This window comes from Phycodurus eques, chromosome 21, assembly GCF_024500275.1.
Source record: "Phycodurus eques isolate BA_2022a chromosome 21, UOR_Pequ_1.1, whole genome shotgun sequence".
NCBI classification, from domain to species: domain Eukaryota; kingdom Metazoa; phylum Chordata; class Actinopteri; order Syngnathiformes; family Syngnathidae; genus Phycodurus; species Phycodurus eques.
In genome coordinates this window covers 8,252,729-8,276,838 of record NC_084545.1, presented here as the reverse complement: position 1 = coordinate 8,276,838, position 24,110 = coordinate 8,252,729, and the positions used below count along the sequence as shown (strand labels likewise).

Sequence of the window (24,110 nt, the reverse complement as noted above, 5' to 3'; positions counted from 1 at the left end):
TGAAAGGATTGTCGGTACCCCCCAACCCACCCACCCTTGAGGACTTGCACGCTGCCAGAACTAAGAAAAGAGCATGTAAAATCCTCTCTGACCTTCCGCATCTCGGGCACCAGCTCCTTCCCTCAGGTAGGCACTACCGATCAATGCAAACTAGAACCAGCAGACATTCCAACAGCTTCTTCCCTCTTGCAACTTCTTAACATCTTGCAACTTCTTAACACCTAACCTACAATTCCATTGCAACATGCTGGCAATTTTTTGCCATTTCTGTCAGGCCAATTATATATTACTCGTGCACTCACTGTAGTAGTCTCACCATGCTGCACTAGTTGCATATCTCATAGTTCACAAATACTGGCCACTCATGCCAGATTGCATCTGCTCCATTTGCACACTGATTGAAGAGTATCTGCAACATTTACACAATCAACATTTTCCCAGACTATCGTACTACTCACTTCAAGTCTCTGCGCACTTTGCACAATGGTCATTGCACCGGACTATTGCAATATTAGTCATTCGAACTGCTGTAAGTGCTAGAGGACTCTGCATCTTTTTGCAACATTTGTCAAAAAAATAAATATACGTACTGGCATTACCAGATAACTAGCAATACTTTATTGCTCAGTGACTGTTTTCTCAAGGTCTTCATGTCTCAAAAGTGTTCTGTCAATTGACTGTTGTCGTACTAGAGCGGCTCCAATTACAGGAGACAAATTCCTTGGACTTGGCAAATAATTCTGATTCTGATTCTGATCCAACAAATAGGATTTAAACCAATTTAAGTCAGTTCCTTTAATGCTAATGACATGTTCTAATCTCTGTATTAAAATGGTGATCCAGTGTCAAATGTCACACTAAGATCAACAGTACAAACACAGGAACAAAACCTGTCTGAAAAAGGTCATTCAAAACTAACTAATGCTGTTTCAGTACTATGATGCGTTCATTCAAAACTAACTAATGCTGTTTCAGTACTATGATGCGTTCTAAACCTGAAAATCCACAAATTGCTTTACGGAAAGTGATGTGAACTCTCTCTGGGAATCTTGACGGAAGGTTAAGGTTGTATATTGGATCTATATTTGGCCAAAACATCTGGATAATGATCATCTTTTTTAAAGAGTTTTGGTTACAGCCACTTTAAATGACTGGTGCATAGCCTGTTGATAAAAAACCTATTGCTCACATTGAGTACAGTAGTGCCAAAGCGCGTTGATCATCCTTAAGCAAATGCGTAGGGATCGCATCAAATATACATTTGACAAATTAGAGCAAGAAATGCCAAAGGTCTGGTACACACAAGGATTCCTTCTTCTTTCTCATGAGATCTGGTACACACAAGGATTCCTTCTTCTTCTCATGAGATTGTGTATCTTACAGACCCCACACGTGAAGATAAAAATGTAGGCATTTAACAGTTCTATTGTACTGTGTGTGGGGTGCGCTGATAATCTCAACACAGCATACCACACGCATAAAGATTGTTCCACTACCCAAAGTAGAACGACCAAACTCAAACTCCTCGTGTGTACCAGGCCTAAGTATACATCAGTCATTACCGCTTCATTCATCACAGCTGCGCTTGTTTGTGCCAATTGACAAGGTGGTGATTGTCTCTAAAAGGGACAATTGTATTGTCAGAATATGCCATGAAGTCATTATTGCTTAGTGATTGTAATAGATGGACTGACAGAGCTATATTTGTCAGCCTGTTTTTTTTTTTGTTTTTTTTTTTTTATTAAAGGTGAGTAATGGGTTACCCTGGCAACTCTTGCAGGCTGAAGTTGTTCTAACAAAGTGTTTTCAAGTTAGTATACAAACTTTCTTCCACATCAATATTTAAAAATTTCTATGTAATTGTAAAATATACTATCGAGAGTATAACATAATTCCAAAATATAATTCTGACAATTATACACAGCAGTGAGTGCAAATGTGATCCAGCACAGTTCATTATGATTTTCTCCATTTCTATTCTGGTATAGTGCTCTTGTGGCAGCAGAGCGGGTCAAATGTATTGAGTGATGGCTTGTTCAAACCAGCTTCCTCATCGGACCTGTCCCAAATATTGTTCAGCAAGATGCTGAACCCCTAGTTGCTCCACAGTGTGTCAATAAGATGGTTAACTTCCTTGGCACCCTCCGATAGCAGCATTCTTGAAATTAAGTAAATTAAGTGACATTGACAAGTCTATCCAGCTCCTTTAACAGCCTAATCAAGGGCCATTATGATGACACATTTCTTTCCATTTTTTAAGGTCCTCCTTCAGAGCCTTATTCTGATTTTCAAGCTTTGCCACGCGTTCCTCCAAGCCTTGCACGTAGGCCTTTCTCCTCCTCCTATATTCACGAGCAGCTTCCCTGCAAAAATAGCAAATGTTTAGGCTACGAAATTAAGCAAACACATTCACTGCCATTGACGGCTTTAGAAGTCAAATATCCATTTTTGCTGGGAAAGCTGGCAGTGCATGAGCTTTGTCACATCTTCCAGTTTTAACTCTTCGTGCCCTCCATTACGTGGCCCAACAATGCTAGTTAATGTCATTCGGTAATATCGAAGTGTTTCATTATTTCTAATCAAAACAGGTACAAATGAAACTACACTCAGGCTAAATTGAAGGTAACTGGGCTTCTTGAGTATTGGAGCTCATGGGTAATTTTACAAGAAGTTGGGGTCAAGGTAGGACTGATAACACACAAACCCCAAATGGGAAGGCCAAAGCTTAGACTAGAACCGCCATTCTCAGAACTGTGAGGCAGAGATGCAAAACCACTAGATCAACATGCTGCTGGTTTCAAACGAATCCTTTATATAAATATATTAATAGTATATTTTCTGATCCTTTGTGGGTCACCAAGATCTGGATGGAAAAACATAAATAAAGAAGACAATACATTTAATGACAACTGATCATAATACTGTAACTTCTTTCCTCTGTACCTGTTTTTCATCAAGCTGCGTTCCGACTGGTTACGAGGACCACTGCCCTGTGCCACACCCTGTGGGAGGATGGAGTTGGCGTATTGTAGCTGCGTGGCTGTCATGTCACCTGTCGAACCAGCACACACACAAACACAAAAACTACTTTTCGTATTTCAAATTTGATGCTTATTTCTAAGTTATTGCTTTTTTTGCTAAAATGGAGTACAGCAGAGATGGAAACAGGTCAAACGTGCTCCAAGTCTCAAGCAAGTACCAAGTCCTTTTGTCTTTGGTAAGTCAAGTCAAATAAGTTATCGCAAGTCAAGTCATGTACATCCCCAATTCCAATGAAGTTGGGACGTTGTGTTAAACATAAAAACAGAATAGTGATTTGCAAATCATGTTCAACCTATATTTAATTGAATACACTACAAAGACAAGATATTTAATGTTCAAACTGATAAAACTTGATTTTTTTTAGCAAATAATCATTAACTTAGAATTTTATGGCTGCAATATCTTCCCAAAAAGCTGGGACAGGTAGCAAAAAAGACAGTCAACAAGAAAGTTGAGGAATGCTCATCAAACACCTGTTTGGAACACCCCACAGGTGAACAGACTAATTCAGAACAGGTGGGTACCATGATTGGGTGTAAAATGACCTTCCCTGAATTGTTCAGTCATTCACAAGTAAAGATGGGGCGAGGTTCACCTCTTTGTGAACAAGTGCGTGAGAAAATAGTCGAACAGTTTCAGGACAATGTTCCTCAACGTACAATTGCAAGGAATTTAGGGATTTCATCATCTACGGTCCATAATATCATCAAAAGGTTTAGAGAATCTGGAGAACTCACTGCATGTAAGCGGCAAGGCCGAAAACCAACATTGAATGCCCGTGACCTTCGATCCCTCAGGCGGCACTGCATCAAAAACCGACATCAATATGTAAAGGATATCACCAAATGGGCTCAGGAACACTTCTAAAAAAACAATCAAGTTTATCAGTTTGAACATTAAATATCTTGTCTTTGTAGTGTATTCAATTAAATATAGCTGGTATACTGTATTTATGTTTAACACAACGTCACAACTTCATTGGAATTGGGGTTGTAATAAGTCCCAGTCTTCATAGAGCGAGACCAAGAAGGTAAAATAATGACATTGTTGGCCAAATTTATCTAACCTGTATGCATATACTTTATAACATCTCTCAAGATAATGTACTCCAATTCAAACACCATTTTATAACACAACTTCAATAATAATCATGTAGTTTTAATATCAGAGTGCCAATTAAAAATGGTTGAAAAGTTGTTGTATGTGCAAAATATGCTATTAATATATGTATTTATATATAGATGTGGCCTCGTGATGATTCCACCATGGCTGAAGACCGCACCAACTGGGGCACTTCATGCTGGTACTGCAAGTACTCTCAATGCTTCTCGGGAAAGTAGTTTGGAATAATTCATTTGATTACTTTTTGAAACAAAATACCATGTCATGTGTTTGTTTTGTTAAATTTTAAAATCCAATTATTTTTGTAATTTACTTCATACTCCTCTCATATACTGTTTTTCAAAATCCTTTTCCTCCCTCATGTACTGCACTGTTTTTAACTGAAATGTACCCCAATTGTTAACTGTTCCTTTCAGAGCACATTTCTATACCGCTTTTCCTCATTCGGCTCGTGGGTGACTTGGAGCCTATCCCAGCTGACTGGGCGAGAGGCTGGCTTCAGCCTGGACTGGCCACCAGTCAATCGCAGGACTCATAAAGTCAAACATTCACATCAATGGAATGTGGGAGGAAGCCAGAGTACCCAGGTACAACTCAACACAAGCACAGGGAAAACTCCACACAGGAAGGCCCGAGCTGAGAGATAGACTCAGAACATCTCGACTCTGCAGCAGATAACCATGCCAGCATCTTTTCGGGGGGGGGGGGGGGTACCTTTTGTGTGGAGTTTCACGTGCAACCCTGCCTTTTCTACGGCTTCCTTGGATTTGGTTCCACCAACCTCTGCCTCAACACCACAACCATAACTATAACTTTTTGCTCAAAAATACTTTTTTTTTTCTTGTAATGTTACAACTTCATTACAGTTATAATACATATTACTAATCCATTAATTTGCTGAATGATTTTATAGATGTTAAGTTAGTTTCCACCTTTTGTTTTTGTGCCATAAAATCAATTCGGTATTTGTACCTGCCAGCGGTTGAGCAAATTGCATCTGCAAGTTATCCTGCCTCTCAGTGCAGTATGGAATGGGCAGAGGTTGTGTTGGTTGTGTACTTGGCATAGCCATTGTTGCCACCGTCTGTGCTCCCTCATTCTGATAACAGAAAGGACCTCCTTAAAATGAAAGAAAAGGTGGTCATTTTTTCACATATTTTATTATACATTTTGGTTGGGCTTGCATTTTTAGTAATGCACCCCAGGAGTTGCTCTGACACAGAAAATATCCCCACTTAGCTACAAACCTGTGTGTTAGCTTGTTAGCGCACAGTACTTCTGTGGCAATCACAAAGGCAGTGATGTCACTGGGATGTCACCGGCACGTATTAAAAGTCAGCAATGGTCCGATTATTGAATGTCTCTAAAAGATCATCCTAACCGATTGTCCTGTGTTGTGGGGTGTGTTAAAGAGTCAGGCACGTACACACATAGACCCCAAATGGTGGCTCAAGCACCTGCCAGTTTGCCCTGGATTAAAAAAAAAAAAAAAAAAAAGAGCCCTTTTCACTGCAGCCCATTTTATTCCTCATTGATCAATATTAAAAAAAAAATTTAAAAAAAGAGCCCTTTTCACTGCAGCCCATTTTATTCCTCATTCATCAATATTAAAAAAAATAATAAAATACCGTATGTGTCATCAATTCCACCCAAAGTGTTTTGATATGACAGGCATTAACATGAGAATAATACATATATGACATTGATGCTTTTTGCAGTTTTTTGTACCTTTCTTCTGACAATACCTTTGAGCAATGAGACCCCTCTGATGCTGCGGAAGCTCTCTGCGGACCATGAAGACAGTGCCCCCCCCACGCCCCCCGCCCCGTGCAACCATGTTATCACAGTTGTTTATTTTTACTTCCCATGTCCATGTTATAGGTTAATTAATATTGGGGATTTTTTTTATATTCACAAAAATATTTTTCTAGGTCTCCCTTTTGTACATCACAAAAACCTGCCATTTGAACAGGGGCGTGTAGATTTTTTCATATCCAACGTAGCTTCCCTTCACCTCCTTTGTTAGTAGCTGTGTTATTGTATAAACAAAATACATAATGCATACACAAGTTTTTTTTTTTTTTATTGTATACATATTTTTGTCTTGAGCAGCTGCCCCCACAATGTCTGTATGTGCCTGTTAAGAGGAATTTATCATCCCAAATTTGCACAGAAAATGGTTGTGGCTGGCAACTGGAAATGTTAAACTTGATCAAGACTTATGACCACAAATCCGTATGCGTGTGGACTACACAACCAGAGGCTGATCGTGACAAAAACGATAGCCAATTAGGAAGCGACCTGACACTTTTACGAGACACAAATCAAGAAACTGGTTGTACGTGACAAATCGTATACGTGTGTACCGGGATTTACAGAAGGCAGAGTTGAAGAAGCAATGATTCAGACCCTCACTTCATGACAATTTGTATGAGTGCACTTACCTTGTATTGAAGGGAAATAGTTATTTGGATGATTCCACATGTTTTGGTAGTAGCCAAAAGCATTGGATTCAGGGGCAAGTGTCTGCGGGTTGATTGTCGTCATGGCTGTCAGCGTCTGTGTCCCCTCAGTGTTTAAATTGTGAGACTGAGGAGGCTGAAAAAGTGGAAAAGAAGGTTAACAGCAAAGCAATTACTGAGAGAAGGTTCAAAACACCCTGTGCTGGGATTTCGAAAACCAGCCCCAGAACGTACCTGACCCTGCTGTTTGTTTCACAGTAGGTACAGCGATTTTTCTGTGTGCACACGACACGGGCAAAATCAACGGTACTCTGATGCAATTAAAAATGCACAAACACCACAGAAATAACAGACGAATTTGCTGAACTGCATATTGACAAGACGCAAACGTTTTTGGGGCAATGTACTTGACGACTGAGGGTTTTTCTTTCACAAAAAAAGTGTACCAACAACATCGTCTATGCCTTGTTTTCAAAGAAAAGAACATCGTATCCATTGTGAAACACGCAGCAGGCTCGGTTATGTACTGGGACAGCTTTGATTCATATGGAACAGAATGTCTTGACCCTGTGCTGAGGGCGCAAAGAACTTTCAGAGTCAAATGTGTTGCTTTGTGTTCGAAATCTGGGTGGCGGTTGCAGGTCATGGCTAGGTAAGAATAAGCATCTGAAAGAAGTTGAAACATACATTCTGTAGATGGCACCTTGACGACCGAGGGTTTTTCTTTCACAAAAAAAGTGTACCAACAACATCGTCTATGCCTTGTTTACAAAGAAAAGAACATCGTACCCATTGTGAAACACACAGCAGGCTCGGTTATGTACTGGGACAGCTTTGATTCATATGGCACAGAATGTCTTGACTCTGTGCTGAGGGCAAAGAACTTTCAAAACTATCAAGGCGTTTTGGAGTCAAATGTGTTCGAAATCTGGGTGGCGGTTGCAGGTCATGGCTAGCTAAGAATAAGCATCTGAAAGAAGTTGAAACATACATTCTGTAGATGGCACTCTTCAAACCTGAGCTCTTTGATCACGAACAGTCCCCCAAAGTTATCAGTGGCAGATTATGCAAGTTCATAGATACAGTCGACTCACTAACAAGCATGATGGATTCAAAGCACACTGGTCAACCGCATAAGCTCTAATTGAACTCATACATATACAGTTTACACAGACTGGATGATTTAATGCTGGGTATTCTTCATTGTTTTATGTTGAGTTCAAAATGATGGGGGGAAAAAAGGACATTACCTTTGTCTGCACCTTAAAGATGAATAACAATGAGGCAGATCTTGCTTGAGACAAGAGTGTGAAACAATATATCTGTTGTATTTGGGCATGGAGGCACCATCAAGTTTATGATGTTGCAAGAAAACCATTGCCTGCTTACTTTTGATCGAAATGACATTTGAACATTAAATTCATGTTTATTTAACAGGGACATTTAAAAGGCTTTAAAATAAGAACATGGGAACTGTGATCCCAGAAAGAGTCAAGCTTCAGAATAAAATGAAAGATTTTTCTTTTTTAAATCGTACAGTATTTGTATGTATTTTTTATTTTTATTTTGTATTTCCCTGTTTGCACGTCCAAATAAAGCACTCAATACATCCATCAATACACAGTCGGTGATTTTCAGTTATGGGTAGAGTGACGCATCACAAGTGAAGTATTTAATTGCATTGATTTATTTATTTTATTATTATTATTTATTTTATTTTTATTTATTTTTTGCAAATAGGTAGCGTGATAGAGGGCGTCTTTCCGTAACACCTGCGCCAAAATTTGAAGGCATTGAGCCTTATATGGAAGGTCAGAGAAGTGGAGGAGCCCTTCGCAGAAACATTTGGAGAACACGCGTCCACAATGGCCACCGCGAAAAGGCCAAAGTTGAAAATGTAATAATAATAATCAATGTATTTATTGAGTTAATTACTTATTACTGCAGCACCGTAGACCATCTGATTTGGTATCATTTTTAACAAATATGCACATGATTGGCTCCAGCACTCCCGCGACCCTCGTGAGGATAAGCGACTCAGAAAATGGATGGATGGAAATCTGCACATGTTCTTTCCTTTCCTTTAACCAAATATGAACCATTTCATGTTTTTCTTATTGAAGTTTTCAGTCGAATTATTTGTGTGTGTGTGTGCGTGTGTGTGTCCGTGTCCTGTACGACAGAAATGTCGATTTACCAGTCTAAACTAGTTAATAAAATATTAGAACATTTTGGGAATATGCATCTTACATAATAGACTTTTACTGTATTGTGATATAACATAATCAAGGTGAACACAAAACAGCATGCTATAATAATGCCTTTATGGTTTATTTAACCTGCAGAAATGGAAGCACAGGAAAAAATAAACAAACAAAAAAAATCAAAGAATCAAACGAAACTGGTATTTGTCCTCACTGTTTTTGATTTATTAACTTCTGGAAACGGAAAATTCCATTTGTCTCATTGACGGCCGAGTCTCGCGTCCTGGTGGCAAATCATCGGTGCACGGTGACGGTGCGTGCTACTCACATCCATTGGGCGAAGAGACGGAGATCGATCTCAGCTGATCGTTTCCTTCTGAAGCTGCAGACTTCGCGTGTCTCTTATGTCCTTTTGTGCGTAATCATGGTCTTCCCTAAGGTAACGCTTGGGGCGACACACGGCGCAAGGCCAATCCGGTTTCCCTTTCAAGCCGGACTGTTTATTGCGTCAAAGCTTATGTCACCAAAGCTCTTGTTGACAATATTCGTATCACATCCGAAATGTTGCATAGGACTACTTTGTTGGACGTCACGCAATTCATGCGTCAACTCGAATTTCCGCGAAATTCCCCCCGAACAAAAAAAAAAAAAAAAAAATCAAGATAAAAACATTTTGCGTGTTTGAATGTGATTATTTTCTGTCATTTGCTTGCGACACTGTCCGAACAAAGGGGATTGTTGCAGGCCCAACATGATCAAACGTGTGGTCTTAAGCATTTTACGTAAGACTTGTGAGGCATCTGTATGACTTACAATTACACGAATAATGCGAATTCGTTCATTTATTTTAAAGGAATACGCACATCGACCACTCGGGTGAATGAAAAGTTCAATGAGGACAGATAAAGACATTCACGTCTTGATAATTTACATGATTTAAATATTTTTGTTGGTAGTTAAATATTTTATACCGCTACCTATTGTAAAAAAAATAAAATAAAAAAATAAGTCAGAGCCGAGAACACAAACACACGCGTACACAGCACAGAAGAAAACAATCTTGTTTATTTCACAAACAATTTCTTAAACCCATCCCTGCGAGATTTTGATTTTATTTTACGCCCCCATCCATCGGCGATCGACAAAGTCATCAAACACAATCATTTTTTTTACCATTGTCTTGAAATTATGAAATTAACATTTTGAAACAGAAAACGACATTCAACATTTATTATTATAAATGATAAAAATGAATAATCTAATTTCTACCCAACATATTTCTACCGTGCGTATGTAATATAAATATTTTTTTTCTCGTGCATATTTGATTAGATACAACTTTATTGTCAAGACCGTGAAATGTTGATTAGCAGATGCAAAGAAGCAGTAAAATACCTTTTAATATGGCACATGGGAATGCTAAGTTATTGAGTAGAATACTACTACTATAATAATAATAATATTAATAATTAATAATCACTTACGTTCAAAAACAATTACCATGCCTCAGACATTAGGAACTGGAACACAATTTACAACTTCATAATCTGATAGGCTATGTAACGGGGTTAAAAGGAATAGCATTTTGGTTTTCTATTTAAAGTGGGGAAAACATTAGCTATGGCCAGAAATAAATATATACAGCACAAAAAAATAATAACAATACAAGCCTACATTAGGCCAATGTAAACACCCACTGAGTATATAGGGATAATATCTCAAATTGATCTATAACAGTTAAGACCCCTTCATTGCCCCAAAGATGCAGAAATATGAAAGTGGTTATTTATTCATCAACATATCGAAACTTAAACTAAACGCGAGATGGGAGTTGCAAACAAGTCTCAAATCTCAATATTTAAGATTCAAATTTTACATAAATCCAAAGTTACTGTGGTTTGTAATCGTTTCATGCTTTTCTTTTTTTTTGGATTTTTCAACAGAGACGTCCAGGGCGACTTGGAAAAGTCGCATGTCCTCTACCCTTTACGCCACTATTCTTTCAACTTCGTTCAAAACGTCACCAGGTAAATGTGTGAGAAAAAGCCTATTTTTCGAACATACGAAGAGACAAACGTGTTTTAATTTGACTTCACTTGTCCAACCTGACGTGAGCACGCGACGGCGTGTTTTGACGTAAACGCATCAAACGTCAACCTATCGAGCCCCCTCACACGTATGTGGAAACTTCGTTGGCCAAATGTAAATATTTCCGCCCATAAAGCATTATGGGTAACATCATTTCCTTACGTTAAGTTTGGCCAAAATTAACCTATGCGAAAAGTGGGTTAAAGTTCGACACACTTCTCCTAAGCTTTTTTTCTTTCGTTTTTCTTTTTTTTTTTTTTTTTTTTAAGTCCTCCAAGTACTTCCGGGTCATCTCGCTCTGATAGAATAGGAAAATGAAATACTTGGGGGGGAAAAAAGAAAAAAAAGAAAAGCAGAATCCGAAAATCAGGCCCAGTAATCCACACAGCTCCTGGCGTACCATTGCAAAAATATTACATTAAAAAGAAATTTTAAAAAGAAATAAAAATAAGAGTTGCTGTAGCTATTTGCCCCCGCTCGTCAGCATTCCGTGCGGATAAGAAGCATATCTTCCGTGTCGGACGTTTATGTAGTGGAGATCTGAAGCCCACTACAATATCGCTTCCACCACGTTTTCCTTATTCCCACAACACTTCACATACTACATTTACGCAAACTCGAAACGTATCATTGCTGATTCCGACGCACTGGGAGACCGTGAGAGTGTCGCGTATGAACTTTTATTAGTTGCAAACAACACGATGGCGACCATGTCATTTTGCGCTGGTAAAAGTCTACCAATTCGTAGTTTAGTAGGATAAAAAAGGAAAAAAAAGACAAACGCCCAACAAAGGCCTTGGCTCGACGTAGCGGAACGAAGAAGTGTCTCTTTTGTTTTCGCCAGCATTTAATACCGATTTTACTTAATTACACTTACAATAAAAGTCTGTACTAATTAGGATGTATTTTTTTCAAATCCGTTGGGCCACATCAAGAAAATAAAAACGTTTTTTTTGTTTTTTGTTTGTTTTGCATTCCACGTAATACACAAGCAACATACTGTATAGCTATTTATTGAGTCCCTATATCTGCAGATATGCTGATGGATTCCCCTCACGATCGCTATAAAAGGGAATTTTGGAGTTTTAATTACACTTAAAACCTAAAGCATAAAGTGGCAATGTGTGTCTGTGATCGTAATGATTCAGCCGGCCACGGAGACGAGTCATTGCGTGGTGCGCGTCAATTACCTGACGTGATCTTTATTGACGTCTTATCGAAGTGACGAAACCGACACACGACGTGGGCACACAAACTTTTCTTTCAAACACATAAGCCTCACAATCTTGAAAATTCATATTTTAAATGTCAACAGTTGACTTGTTTAAGTCATCTTCAATTTGTACTATAATAAATTGGGCGTTGCTTTATATTTGAATCTATGGTAGCTTTTTCATTTTAAGAGTTAATAGTCATCACTTGTTTCAGTAAAATTAAAGCCAGTGCTGTTATAGTATACAGTATTTATATTACAGATAAATGACAGCGGAATACATTTCTGCCTTTCTTAATACTGGGATTGCCACCGCCGTTACGAAATATTGACAGTTGGGGGCAGTAGTTTAAATTATCCTGTTTAAACGAAGCCAAATTGTCAGAGAAGAAGAACGTTGCCCGGGTAACAGCAGCAAAAGCCCAAGGGTTTGTTTTGCCAGCTCTGCGGAAACAACCACATTTGAAATAACTGGCGAAAAGGACAAAACGGCATTAAAGGTACTTCATTCGGAATATTTTTGCAAAAGATAATGTCACCGATATAAGTCTGAGTGGCTTAGGTTTTGGTAAATTCTCTGGTATAAAAAGTGAAATGTAGCGATACAAAGCACTAAGTGAACATGCATAGGGTGGCCAAATGTATCGATACAGAACAAAGATATGTCTGTATACACCTATATACCTAAACAATAGGAACCTCACATACGTGGAGGTTTTACTTGTGTGGCGATAGCTTTAGCTATGTTAGCATGTTTCGCTATTATCTTCTGTTGTGCAGCGCTACACATTTAACTAATCTGCATTTGCATCGACAGAACGAGTGGGTCAAAATGTAATAAATGCATTGAAAGTGAAGAAAAATTGCAGTTTTGGGCCAGATTTTCTGCTAAAATGAAAAAAAAAAAATCATCCATTTAGCAAGAAATCTTACAGTAGACACTTTATTTTCTTTAGTTGGCCACAAAAAATAATGTGGTAGATAATTATTGATTCTGAAGGAAATTATGGTAACGAGTTACACAACACGCGAGCACAGTTACAAAACAGTACAAACATCACAGCAAGCAAGAAAACACTAATGTACATAGGTATACTAGTTAAAAGGCCAAGTACTGTAAGCACTTGTAATACAAAGCAATGTTTTTACTTAAAAACAAATGAAAAGTGTTTCATAATTTGAGAATACTGTGAAACCCAAGAATGTAAGATGAATTTCATAATAATTCATACATGGCCTTAGAAATGTGTTGAACGTGTGCTGTTTGCATTTAATTTACACTTTTAAAAAAAATATGCATTAGCTTTCTGTACATCCATCAGTTTTGTATGCCGCTTATCCTTATTAGGGTTGCAGGTAACTGGTGTCTTCCAATTGACTTTGAGAGGCAAGGTACACCCTGGATTCATTGCCAGTCAATCGCATGTTCACATTGACAATTTAGAATCTGCAATTAAATCAAGAAGCATGTTTTTGGAATGCGGGAGTAAAGGAGAGCCCCCGAAGAAAACCCACGCAAGCACAAAGTACACACTGATGATGTCCCAAAGGAGAATCAATCTATTTATTTTATTTGTTTAAGTTGTTAGCTTTAGTTTGGTGCCTTCTCATACAGTATGGCACTTCAAACGCTAGCCACAAAAATACAATACGCTTCATAAAATGCGTTTACAGGTTGCGGCGCTATGGCGAGTCAGCGGCCTCCCTCCAGCATGGGTCGGCCTCTGAGTCGTACTGGATCAGTAGTCCCAGGAAGCGGAAGACCTTTAACAGCAGTTCGACCTCCTCCTACAGCTATACGCATACCAACTGGGGTAAGCCACTGTTTTGGACATATTTTAGCTATGGTTTTCAAATGATGATGATGACATAAATACACCGATAAAATAATTTCATTTGGGGAAAGTCAGTGGTTCCAAACCTTTTCTATGCCCCACACCACCTAAAAACTACAAAATTGTTATCTCATTTGCTAATGTATACTAAACTCCAGTGTTGGGCCTTCTCTGTTGACCGACAACCCAAGTTCTAATATTTGTTCCATAAAAATGATTTCATTTTACTCCCAGCAGTCTATTGTCTTCATTTCCTCCCATTTTTGTCTTGGTTGCACTGCTTTCAGTACATGTACGTGTGTGGTAAATAAATTTTTTTGTGCAATCAGATTCAGTCTCTTTTCTGCAATTCTTTGTAAAAACTGTGACTTCTACTTATTATCATTCAGATGGTTCCGGCTACAGGTGTTCATCCTGGTATGCGGGCTCTCACGACCACGCCTGGAGTTCTGTCAGCACAGATCAAAGTGACCGATAGGCCTGTGACTCAACAAGGCCTAAGTGGTATGAAGACTGGGTTAAAGGGTAAGCACAGTTTTTTTAAGCTATGTTTAAACACTCAGAATCAGCTCTCATTCGGCGTTATCGCAGGATAGGCCCACTTTTTGCATAGCAACAGTGTCTGTATAGCAACTGTCGATATAGTGAAACTGCCCGTACTATATAGATTCCTTAGAAGCAAATAACGAGTTTGTCAGTATGCATTCAATTTGCACTTTCTCTTCTCTGTCTGCTGCAAGTTACATAAAGTCAAAGGTGCATGGGCATTTGTAGTAATGTGTAGTAGTAATCGGCAGTTGCATTCATTGTTGTGAATAACTGCATGTTTAAATAACTGTAAATAGTTACTAGTGCGTATAGTCCATTGTACTAGTGCGTTGTACTTCTTTTGATTTTCTTGTTTAATTAAGAAATTCCTTTAAGCATTGTCCTGGAGAATGTGACAAAAATGTACTTATGGCCTGACTACTTGTTATTAGCACTTTTTTTCTTGTGGCATTTATCAAGCAATTATGATGTAATGAATCATCTTTGTCTTCATTTTCTCGCTACTATTTCAAATCTGCCTCCATCCCCCGAAGGACCTCAAAGACAAATTCTGGACAAGTCTTATTACTTGGGTCTTCTCAGGTAACACACAGACATCAGTCTTTCCACCACTTAACTGCAAGTCAGACATTAACTGAGCAGGTTGAAGTATGTGACTTGCTGTTCTACTTTTTTTGGGATAAAAATAGGTTTAATTTTCCTTAAATACTTTTTATTCGCCCATATGAAAGTGGAGACAGAAGCTGCCTGCATGGCACAAAATATATAGGGCAAAAGAAAAGTACATATGTAAAATATGATTTAAAAGCCATTGCATACAAGCCCATCAGAGGACCTCAAAGTAATTGTTGTCACGATTGTGCTGTTAGGAGTAAGATCAACGAGTTAACCACAGAGATCAGCAAACTCCACAAAGAGATCGACACCTTCAACCAGGAAAACTCTGTCTATCTGTCCTACGAGAAAAGGTCAGTGTGCAGCTCGGTTGGTAGAGCTGACAGAGTTGTATGTGATTAAACGAAAAAAGCAAAGTATTTGCATTCGTACCATCTGAAATAAAACTTTCTGTCGTACATTCTCCCCTTAGAGCTGAAAGTCTAGCTGCAGAGATCCGAGATCTGCAGGGCCAGCTTGCTGACTACAACATGGTAAGCAATTTGAACTCTTTAAACTGCATTTGCCGACCTACACAATGAAACGTCGTTTATCCTGTTGTTTTGCCAAATTTTCCCCAAAAGATAACCATGCAGACTTTATGCCACCTTAAAAGAATACCAAAAGCCTCACTGCTTACAGCGGAACCATAATTTAACAGTGCACGGCTCCTCCTGATACATAGCCATCCGAATATAATTTTTTTTTTTGTCATTTTATTTGTAGTTGATGGACAAGCTTAACACCAACGCAGACATGGAGGAAATGATCAACGACTACAACAGTGTAAGTGTTCACGCGTAAACATAAAATCTAAGCATCGCTGTCATTAAATGATGCAGAGATCAAAGAACCTAAAGTAAACAATGCACAAGTAAAGAAATGGCAAATGATCCATTGTAATCTACTTTCGCTTTCTTTCCTCCAACTAGTTAAAAGCTCAGAATGAAAGAGAGGCTGAAAGCATTGACAGCATCTTTATTGAGAGAAGAGAGTAAGTATTTTGTAAGAGTTTAACATGTGCTTTTGAGCTCACTGACTCTAAATTTAATGACTGTCTTCACGTCATTGTGTGTCCTTTGCTAGGGTTTCGTATGTTGGACAGGAACAGGCAGCAAAATGCACAAAACTTAGGGGCCCATTTAATGCTGGAGGTCCCTCAAAATAACGGGACCCCCATATTCCAGCTCTAGGAATATAAGATAATCAGATCACCAAAGAGCTATAGTTTTACTTGCAAATCGACCAGTGGTATGAAGATATACATCCCAGTGAATAGATTTGCTTTCATTTCTTAAATTGATATTAAAAGAAAGAAATAATGGTGGTATTTTTTGGCAATTTTGGGTACTATAATAATTCTGTGTGGTCCACTTTGCCTCAAATCTTTGATTTCATCCTCAGGGTCAAGTAGTTAACTGCTTGTCCTTGACACACTTATCTATTTAGGTTACTCCTCGGTCTTGATGTAAGGATCCTCAAAGTAGTGCACATCCTCTTCGCCCTCAGCCCCATGGTGCTCAAAGGTAAACGTCTGATGGTTCATGTATCTCCCCGTCTCTGAATAGATGCTTGAAGCCGTGCGCCCCTGTCGGTTCTCTTCTTGCCGCAGTCGTCTATGTCTGTAATTGCCGAAGAGCCGATACCAGGAGGGGCCTTTGATGGCGCACACGATGAGCATGGATGTAGTCAGTGCCAAGGCTGCAACACACGCTGTGAATCTCCACGTGTTTCCGGACACAGGCTTTTCGTCTAGTTGGGGATTGAAGACAGTCCGTGCGACAGTTTGTTATATATGCATCCACATACTTCATATAAAATTTCAGAATTCCTACCGCTGTTGTTTGGGCTGGTGGTCAGCATCATTTTTGGCACCTTTGGTTGTTGAGAGTGCCCTGTTGTGCCAGATGGTGGGTTTTGGGGGCCCACAGTGGAGGAAGGTGATGATGTTGGATAGCACTTAGTGAGAGCCTCAAAAAGATGCATTCCAGCCTGTTGCTCTGGTGAAGCACATTTAATATTTGACCCCACTGTGGAGCAAAACATGACCGAATCAGTCATTTCCTGCACTTTTACGACTACTTACTAGTTTTGTTGGTAATATTTTTTTAATGAACTCATAATGTGATTGTTAGGCATTTGTTACCAAACTCAGCAATGAAAAGTATTACCAATGGTGACACCTGTGGCTCTTGTCTCTTCAATGGTGCTCAGCAGCTGGCAGGAACAATTCCATGGGTTGTCTTGTAGGTCTACCATCTAATAGAGTCCAGAGTGGATGAGGATATTTAATTAAAACTAAGATACTTTCAACGGCTGGTGTTCAGATGACAAAGAACACGTTTACTGTCCAATTATCCATGTGTGGACAATACAAATTTCCATAGTGAGGCTGCCTTGAAGCCATGCTATGAAGTAATTTTACAATAAAATAACGGCAAAATAAAAGCTCTGCGCAGTTCTGTACACAGGTTTTAGGGTAACATTTAGATTTGTTGTTTTAGTAGTACTGTATTTTTAGGTACTTGTTTCCTGAAGGATGACAAACAGATGTCATTATGATTATGGGAATGTGAACGCTTCTTCTTACGTCAAAAGTTACTTAAACTCAAACGATAAAATAAATCTGCACTTTTAATTAAATGTTCACCTACATTGAATTAGTGTTGACTTTTGAATTGTCAAAATACTGTGAAAGCGTTCTCTAAAACCACAAAGCTTTACCTGGCCCAAAACGTTTTGCACAATATTGCAAATGTCTAGGGGTCCAGGTATATGATTTGTTACCTGTAGATTATTAAGCTTGCTGAATAACATTGCAGGAAGACTCGTCAGCAGGTTGTGTGACAGGTTCAGCACTGTGAGGTCGTTTAGTCCATAGAAAGACTCGGGTTGGAGGCTGTGAAAAAATAACCCAAAAATCTAATGTACAGTAATTGCAGTTTTGCTTTTGGCAAGACAGTAATAAAAACATGTTACTGCGAATACCACTATCTACGAAACAGCTTTTTCAGAACTCAAGCAACTCTAAGCGTATTCGGATACAGTCACAATCAAACTGGCATTCACACCGTCACTGAGTAGGAACTGAACCCACGCTGCCTACACCAAAGTCAGGCGAGTGTACCTTTGCACCGTTAGTGTAATGAGCATTACCATTAATAAACTTTCAGGTTGTTCAGCTGACCAATCTTCCAAACTGACGGTCCACTCTAATTTAGCTTTAGCTCTCAAAACTCTAAGCCATATGTAGTGTACAGTTTTTCCTTTTTTTTAATTTATTTTTTTTATTTACCTGCTGATTTGATTCCTTGATAGTGACAGCATGCTGAGTTTGGGTACAACAGACAAGTACCTAGCTGGTATATGGGTCACCTGGTTACCATCCAGGTGGAGGGCCACCAGTCGGGGATAGCTGGCCAGGCAATGTCTATCCCCACTGGTTAAAGTAATCTGATTTCTCTCAATCACAAGACTAGTAACAGATGAGTTGCTGATGCTAAGAGGGATCGCCTTCAGAGATTTGTCGGTTAAGTTATGGACCTGCGACAGAATACATGGACAGGTGGATGGTTAGAGCATGAAAACTATGTAACTACTTTGACGAGCTGGGAATGTTGTATCTTAAACAAAAAAAGAGATATTCTTACATGTGTATCTTCCACAGCAACTGCAGCATCGTTATTCTTTGTATATATTCCTACAAAAGAGACCAACCACAGCAGGCGGAGAAATTGCTGGGGCTGGCCCATGGTCCCCCTTGAAAGGGAACAAAACAAACGTTTCCCTTCACATTAAGACAGTGACCATGAGGTCATTTGGATAAACAGAAGTATCAATAAACAGAAATCTAGTGACAAACTATATCTCCCTAAAGATCATGATATATATTAGCTGAATAACCTTTGCCCTCTCCATTGTTCAATGTACTTACCGTTGCTCACCGTCATTGATGGTAATATCAGTTGTATTAAGTATTAACACGAACCACATACCTTTTGTTCTGCTCGCAGTAAGATGATGAATACCCGCGTCACCCTTGGTGCAGCCAGCGCAGCAAAGGACCTTTGCCCTTTGTTGTAAATTCTGAAGGCTTGCATGCAACATTTTACTGCCCTGAACAGTTTGATCAAGTCAGTTTGCATTGCACTTTTCCTTGTTCCCGTCGCGGCACAGCCCCGAGCGACGTTAAGTAAACTCTTTTATTACTTCCTGCATATACCTGCATATACAGACAATATAGAAAGTGAGCACAATCAGGTTAAAATCTTTTTTTATCCCCTAATTTTCCCCCCAAAAATGACACCATGATAAATCTGACCTATAACCTGTAGAGTTCAGTTGAAAAACAAGGAGGGAAGATATGAAAAAAAACCATTAAAACAAATGCACAAAATTTTGGGCCATAATTGACTGGTATTCAGAACGGTTCATAATTCCATCCACCTTGAATACATCTAGAGATGGGCGAGTACCGATACCGGGTGTCAGGATCGGGCCAATATCGGCCTTATTTCAAGGTATCAATTACTCATTAAGGCTGCCGATATTTATAAATAAGAGTCAGTCCTCCTCGCCAGTAGTTGGCGCTAATCTGCGGCAATTTGACATATCGGCGAATCATCGTGTGTCAAAAAGAAAGAACGGTCTTTGTTCACAACTATTTGTCATTGTGTTGATTGAAATTGTATGTATTGAAAGTACTAGTGGTAACAGTACAGTACAGTACTGAAAAAAAGTGGTTTTGAACATCCCTGACTTCATACCTAATACCACCTGCAGAAAAAAAGATCCCCAACACATGAAATAGTTCAACTTTGGTTTCATTTAAATGTACCAAATGAAGTGCACAGTGAATGTATTCAGATTTCCTGTGCATTCTTGTTTTCTTTGCTCTGCAGAAGGGAGGACGCCATCAGGGTCATTGAAGAAGAAATCAAGAAGGAAAGGCGTGTTGCCGAGGAGATTGTCCAAGCCATGCCAGCTGCAAAGCAGAAGAAATATTTCACCATGACGACAGCCAATGAGGAACTACTACAGGCATGTTTTGTATCTCTTATCAGTCAAATGTAGGATTTATTCAGACTATTTTCTTTATAAAAATGTGCCATTAGTGGTACATTTTGTTATTGTGAAAAAAGGTTGTAGTCCTACTTTTCACAACCAGTACTAACTACTGCCTTACTTTCTTGTTCACTCCCAGGAGCTGGGTCTTCTCCAAGAGGAACTGGATGCCCTGCTGACCCGGAAGGAGGAGTACGAAGCAGTGAGTTGCCTCAAAACAGAAACAGGGGAAAAAGCAGCAAGAAAAGATTATAGATGGCAACATGCCTGATCAGTGGACTGAGGTTAGAAGCGTCTCTAGTTTTACCACAAGCATTATTTGTTTTGTTGCATGTCCCTTATGTGTAGGAGCTGGCCCACTCACAGATAAAACAGGAAGTGGTTCGACTCCACGAAACTTTGTCAACACTGGAGGCGAAGCGGGACAACATGGATGCGGAACACAAGAGCTTCAGCACGCCTCAGGAGGAAAGAGAGAAACTGTTGAAACAGGTTGGTTTATTATTCATAATAATGATATTAATGACGGCAGCACAGTGTGCATGAGGTTAGTACATCTGCCTTACACTCAATAGTTCTCAATTTGAGACTCAAGTTGGACCTCTCCATGTGAAGGCTACTACGAATACATAATAATGATAATATTAATAATAGTAATGTTTTTGTCACACCTTCATGCTTTGTTTTTCAGGTGAAAGAGGACAATCAGGAAATTGCCAGCATGGACAGACAGTACGTATTTGATGTTAAAGCCGTTGTGGGCTGGGTCATGCGCCTCGAAAACAGCTGACATTCTGTTAACATAGAAACATAGATTGGGTAGTTGTGTTGTGACTTGCTATGTAACGTTTGTGCGTGTGTTCAGGCTGGTGGAGATCAGAGACAGGACCGGTCAAATCGCAGAAGAGATCCGCCAACAAGAGCAGGACTCAGAGGAAGCTCAAGGTAATATGGTGAAAGATGTTATTCTTTTTTAATTATTTTTTTTTACTTAGGATACATTCACACTACAGGACATGATGCCCCATTCAGATTTTTATTTATTTTTTTAAATCTGATCTTTTAATGTAGTCGTTCACGTTACAAAAACAAATGCACACGAGTCACCGTGTTGATGGAAGTAAATATCGTCACTTTAAACCGCATACACTCCTTGAAGTCTCGGCGCCCTTTGCACAATGGTCATTGCACCGGACTATTACAATATTAGTCATTCGAACTGCTCTAAGTGCTAGAGGACTCTGCATCTTTTTGCACTATAGTCAAAAAAAAATAATAATGTACCGGCATTACCAGATAACTAGCAACCCTTTACTGCTCAGTGACTGTTTTTTTTTTTTGACAATGTCTTCATGACACATTTGTGGTGATTTCAAGGATTTTTTGGAACCGGAGCCAACATTTTCTTACATTTGTCTACTTCGTCGTTTGGTGTGTCTGTTTTGTCCAACAATTGTGACTTTTGCGCCCCCCCCCCCCCCCCCCCCCCCCCCCGTGAGCGTCTATACTGCGCTCGCGTCGGATACATGTCCCATTTATATCCAGATAGGAAAGAAACCTGGGTTGGATATGAAAAAAAATTGTACTAAAAAAAAATAATTATGCTGATAATTTAATGTTAAATATTAAGAATATTGTTAAGCTTGTCCTTTTTTGGCCATTCAAAACATTTGAACATATTGGTACAACACACAGTATTTACCTATTAATTACGAACCATCACAACATGATACAGTAGTACGTGGATAATCTAATTACATCCAATATAAGAACTATTTTAAAAGTCAACTTTTACCAAGATGATAATGGCCAGTCTGAGAGGTGTTAATTTGACAATTATTGCAGTTGTAGTTTGTAGTGGCGTACAACTGCCCATTTTTTTAAACAGTTTATGTATTGTACCTTGTTAGATTGCGTTCTGTGCTATGTGTACAAAAGAGGCCAGTGTGTAAATATTAAGCAGATAAAACCAGCAGATTTGAATATACTGTATCATCTGAAGAACATTTTAATGTATGTACTTGTGCATGTCATCTTTTGAAGGGGAATGTCAGCAGAAGTACAAGGAGCTGAAGAGGAAAGAGGAGGACATTGATGGTAACTGTATACTTATATTTGTTTCTGTTCCCAATGTTCATAGAGTGCAAAGTACAAGCATATAGTAATATGCATAGCACTCTATATACACAACCTGAAGACCAAAGAGCAGCATTGCACACAGCAGCCATTGATGTAAATATTTGTATATTTATTGGAGGTGATAAATATAATACAGAATGAGTACAATTTTGAGAGTTTTTATCATTATATCGTATCATTAACTCATTATAGATTTGTAAATCTACAAATCAATATGTATTATTTATTACACAATATTTTTTAGAAGTGTGCACTTGCAGTGGAGCATTGTAATTTGTACAAAACATCACTATATATCATCATATTAAATAATATAGTATAAACAGGGTTGTACAGAAACTGTATTTATTGAATTTCTTCTACTTGGTCTGCAGGGCAGCAACATTAAAACCTATTTTATATATCCTGTGTAAAATTTCTTTGAATAGAATATTCCATCAAAATGTTTTTTAAACTATTCATTCTATATGGTGCCTTATTTGGCTATCGCATACAGAATGCAGCTCTGTGTAACCTGAACTATGAATTGCCCATTCGCAGGATTCCTGCAGGCCTTTGAGGATTTAAGGACCCAGGAGCAGAGTAAGATGGCCCAGAGCCAGGAGAACATCGTCTCCCTCTTGGAGCACTGCAGCAGGGTCAGTAAAGGAGGGGATGCTAAAGTTCCGCTGGTTTTTATATATTTGTTTTGAATAATAATCATAAAAAAAGACAATTTGTCCCATATTTTTTAAATTTTAAAATAAATTTGTATTTTAACAATATTTCACCCTTTTTTTAAATTAACAAAAAATGTATATCGCGCTCATAGTACTTTGTACTCACTTTTTCACCGATAACACCAAGCTGAGATCCCCCCCCCCCCCCCCCCCCCCCCCCCATTTTTATGTGTTTAAGCTAAAGCATATTGAATTGGTTTTAGCATGTTTCAAAAACACATGTTCAAGTGACCCCACCCATTCCTTTAATTTCTCTGCATGTGGGCATCAGTGGAAAAGTCTGGACATGTAGTAAAAGCCTGTGTGTGTTTATATGCGTATAGAACATGTTGCGGCTCCGTCGGGTGGACACAATTACAGCCAGCGAGCTGAGGAACATGCAGGACGTGCTGGTCAACAAGGAGACGGAGGTGTCGCAGTCAGCCAGCACTGCCAGGGGACTGACCACTGGTCAGCGACGCAATGTAGACCCACACGTGACCCCTCATGAGACAGACGTCAAATAATAATAGCGTGTTATGTGTTCCCGTCCCAGAGTCCCATCGCCTGCAGCAGGACCTGGAGAAAGTGCAGCAGCTGGAAGGCAAGATCACGGGAGAGCTGTTCACATTGAAGGAAACCGTCAAACAGATGGAGTCGGAGCTGCTCACCTACAGGGACCTGGAAAGCCTGAGACACACGGCAGACGAGAGGAAGATGGTAGGAAACTTCGCTATATACAGTACATAAAATGAGTACACGTCATGACAACAGATTTGTGAGAACACTTTCGGGATCAATGTACATGTAGCGAAGCCCTGCTATGTCGCGGTTTGTAGCTATCGCTATATCGCAGATTAAGCGATCAGTTGTTACGCAGTCCAAATTTAGAGTTGTGTTCCTTAAGCGTCTTACCACATTGTGTCACATGTTGGGTAGCACTAAAGTCGACTTCAAGCTATGCAGCCAAATTAAGAGCAAGAAGAAAAGGAAGGGAAGGTTCCCATCTAAGCACTGTGTGTGTTAAAGAAACAGTTGTT

General features: G+C 39.1%; 3 protein-coding genes across 4 annotated transcripts in view; 1 reads left to right on the top strand and 2 right to left on the bottom strand.

The window, feature by feature from the left end:
- Positions 1-1,763: 1,763 nt before the first annotated feature.
- On the bottom strand, positions 1,764-9,276 carry LOC133396653 (cyclic AMP-responsive element-binding protein 1-like). 2 transcript variants are annotated; one of them, XM_061666711.1, is made up of 5 exons: positions 9,159-9,276; positions 6,609-6,762; positions 5,137-5,283; positions 2,944-3,052; positions 1,764-2,363 (listed from the first exon to the last, which is right to left on the bottom strand). In XM_061666711.1, exons 1-5 carry the CDS (start codon positions 9,162-9,164, stop codon positions 2,219-2,221), a joined length of 561 nt encoding a protein of 186 aa, XP_061522695.1. In that variant the 5' UTR covers positions 9,165-9,276; the 3' UTR covers positions 1,764-2,218. The 2 variants fall into 2 exon arrangements, with proteins under 2 accessions (XP_061522695.1, XP_061522696.1); XM_061666712.1 differs by lacking the exon at positions 9,159-9,276 and adding an exon at positions 6,861-6,901.
- Positions 9,277-12,513: 3,237 nt separating this feature from the next.
- ift74 (intraflagellar transport 74) overlaps positions 12,514-24,110 on the top strand; it is a 13,946-nt gene continuing 2,349 nt past the window's right edge. Inside the window, exons 1-17 of the mRNA XM_061666040.1 lie at positions 12,514-12,631; positions 13,806-13,945; positions 14,356-14,491; positions 15,049-15,097; positions 15,385-15,483; positions 15,603-15,663; positions 15,896-15,955; positions 16,102-16,163; positions 20,071-20,209; positions 20,373-20,435; positions 20,582-20,725; positions 20,925-20,965; positions 21,099-21,178; positions 22,277-22,330; positions 22,913-23,010; positions 23,415-23,541; positions 23,627-23,790. Of these exons, the coding sequence (XP_061522024.1) occupies positions 13,817-13,945; positions 14,356-14,491; positions 15,049-15,097; positions 15,385-15,483; positions 15,603-15,663; positions 15,896-15,955; positions 16,102-16,163; positions 20,071-20,209; positions 20,373-20,435; positions 20,582-20,725; positions 20,925-20,965; positions 21,099-21,178; positions 22,277-22,330; positions 22,913-23,010; positions 23,415-23,541; positions 23,627-23,790 (1,506 nt within the window). The 5' untranslated portion in view covers positions 12,514-12,631; positions 13,806-13,816. The remainder of the gene's footprint in view (positions 12,632-13,805; positions 13,946-14,355; positions 14,492-15,048; positions 15,098-15,384; positions 15,484-15,602; positions 15,664-15,895; positions 15,956-16,101; positions 16,164-20,070; positions 20,210-20,372; positions 20,436-20,581; positions 20,726-20,924; positions 20,966-21,098; positions 21,179-22,276; positions 22,331-22,912; positions 23,011-23,414; positions 23,542-23,626; positions 23,791-24,110) is intronic.
- On the bottom strand, positions 16,391-18,951 carry LOC133396316 (leucine-rich repeat-containing protein 19-like). The gene is made up of 6 exons (XM_061666039.1): positions 18,820-18,951; positions 18,465-18,712; positions 17,957-18,068; positions 17,341-17,428; positions 17,005-17,199; positions 16,391-16,921 (listed from the first exon to the last, which is right to left on the bottom strand). The coding sequence occupies exons 1-6, from the start codon at positions 18,919-18,921 to the stop codon at positions 16,620-16,622; spliced, it is 1,047 nt and encodes a 348-aa protein (XP_061522023.1). The 5' UTR covers positions 18,922-18,951; the 3' UTR covers positions 16,391-16,619.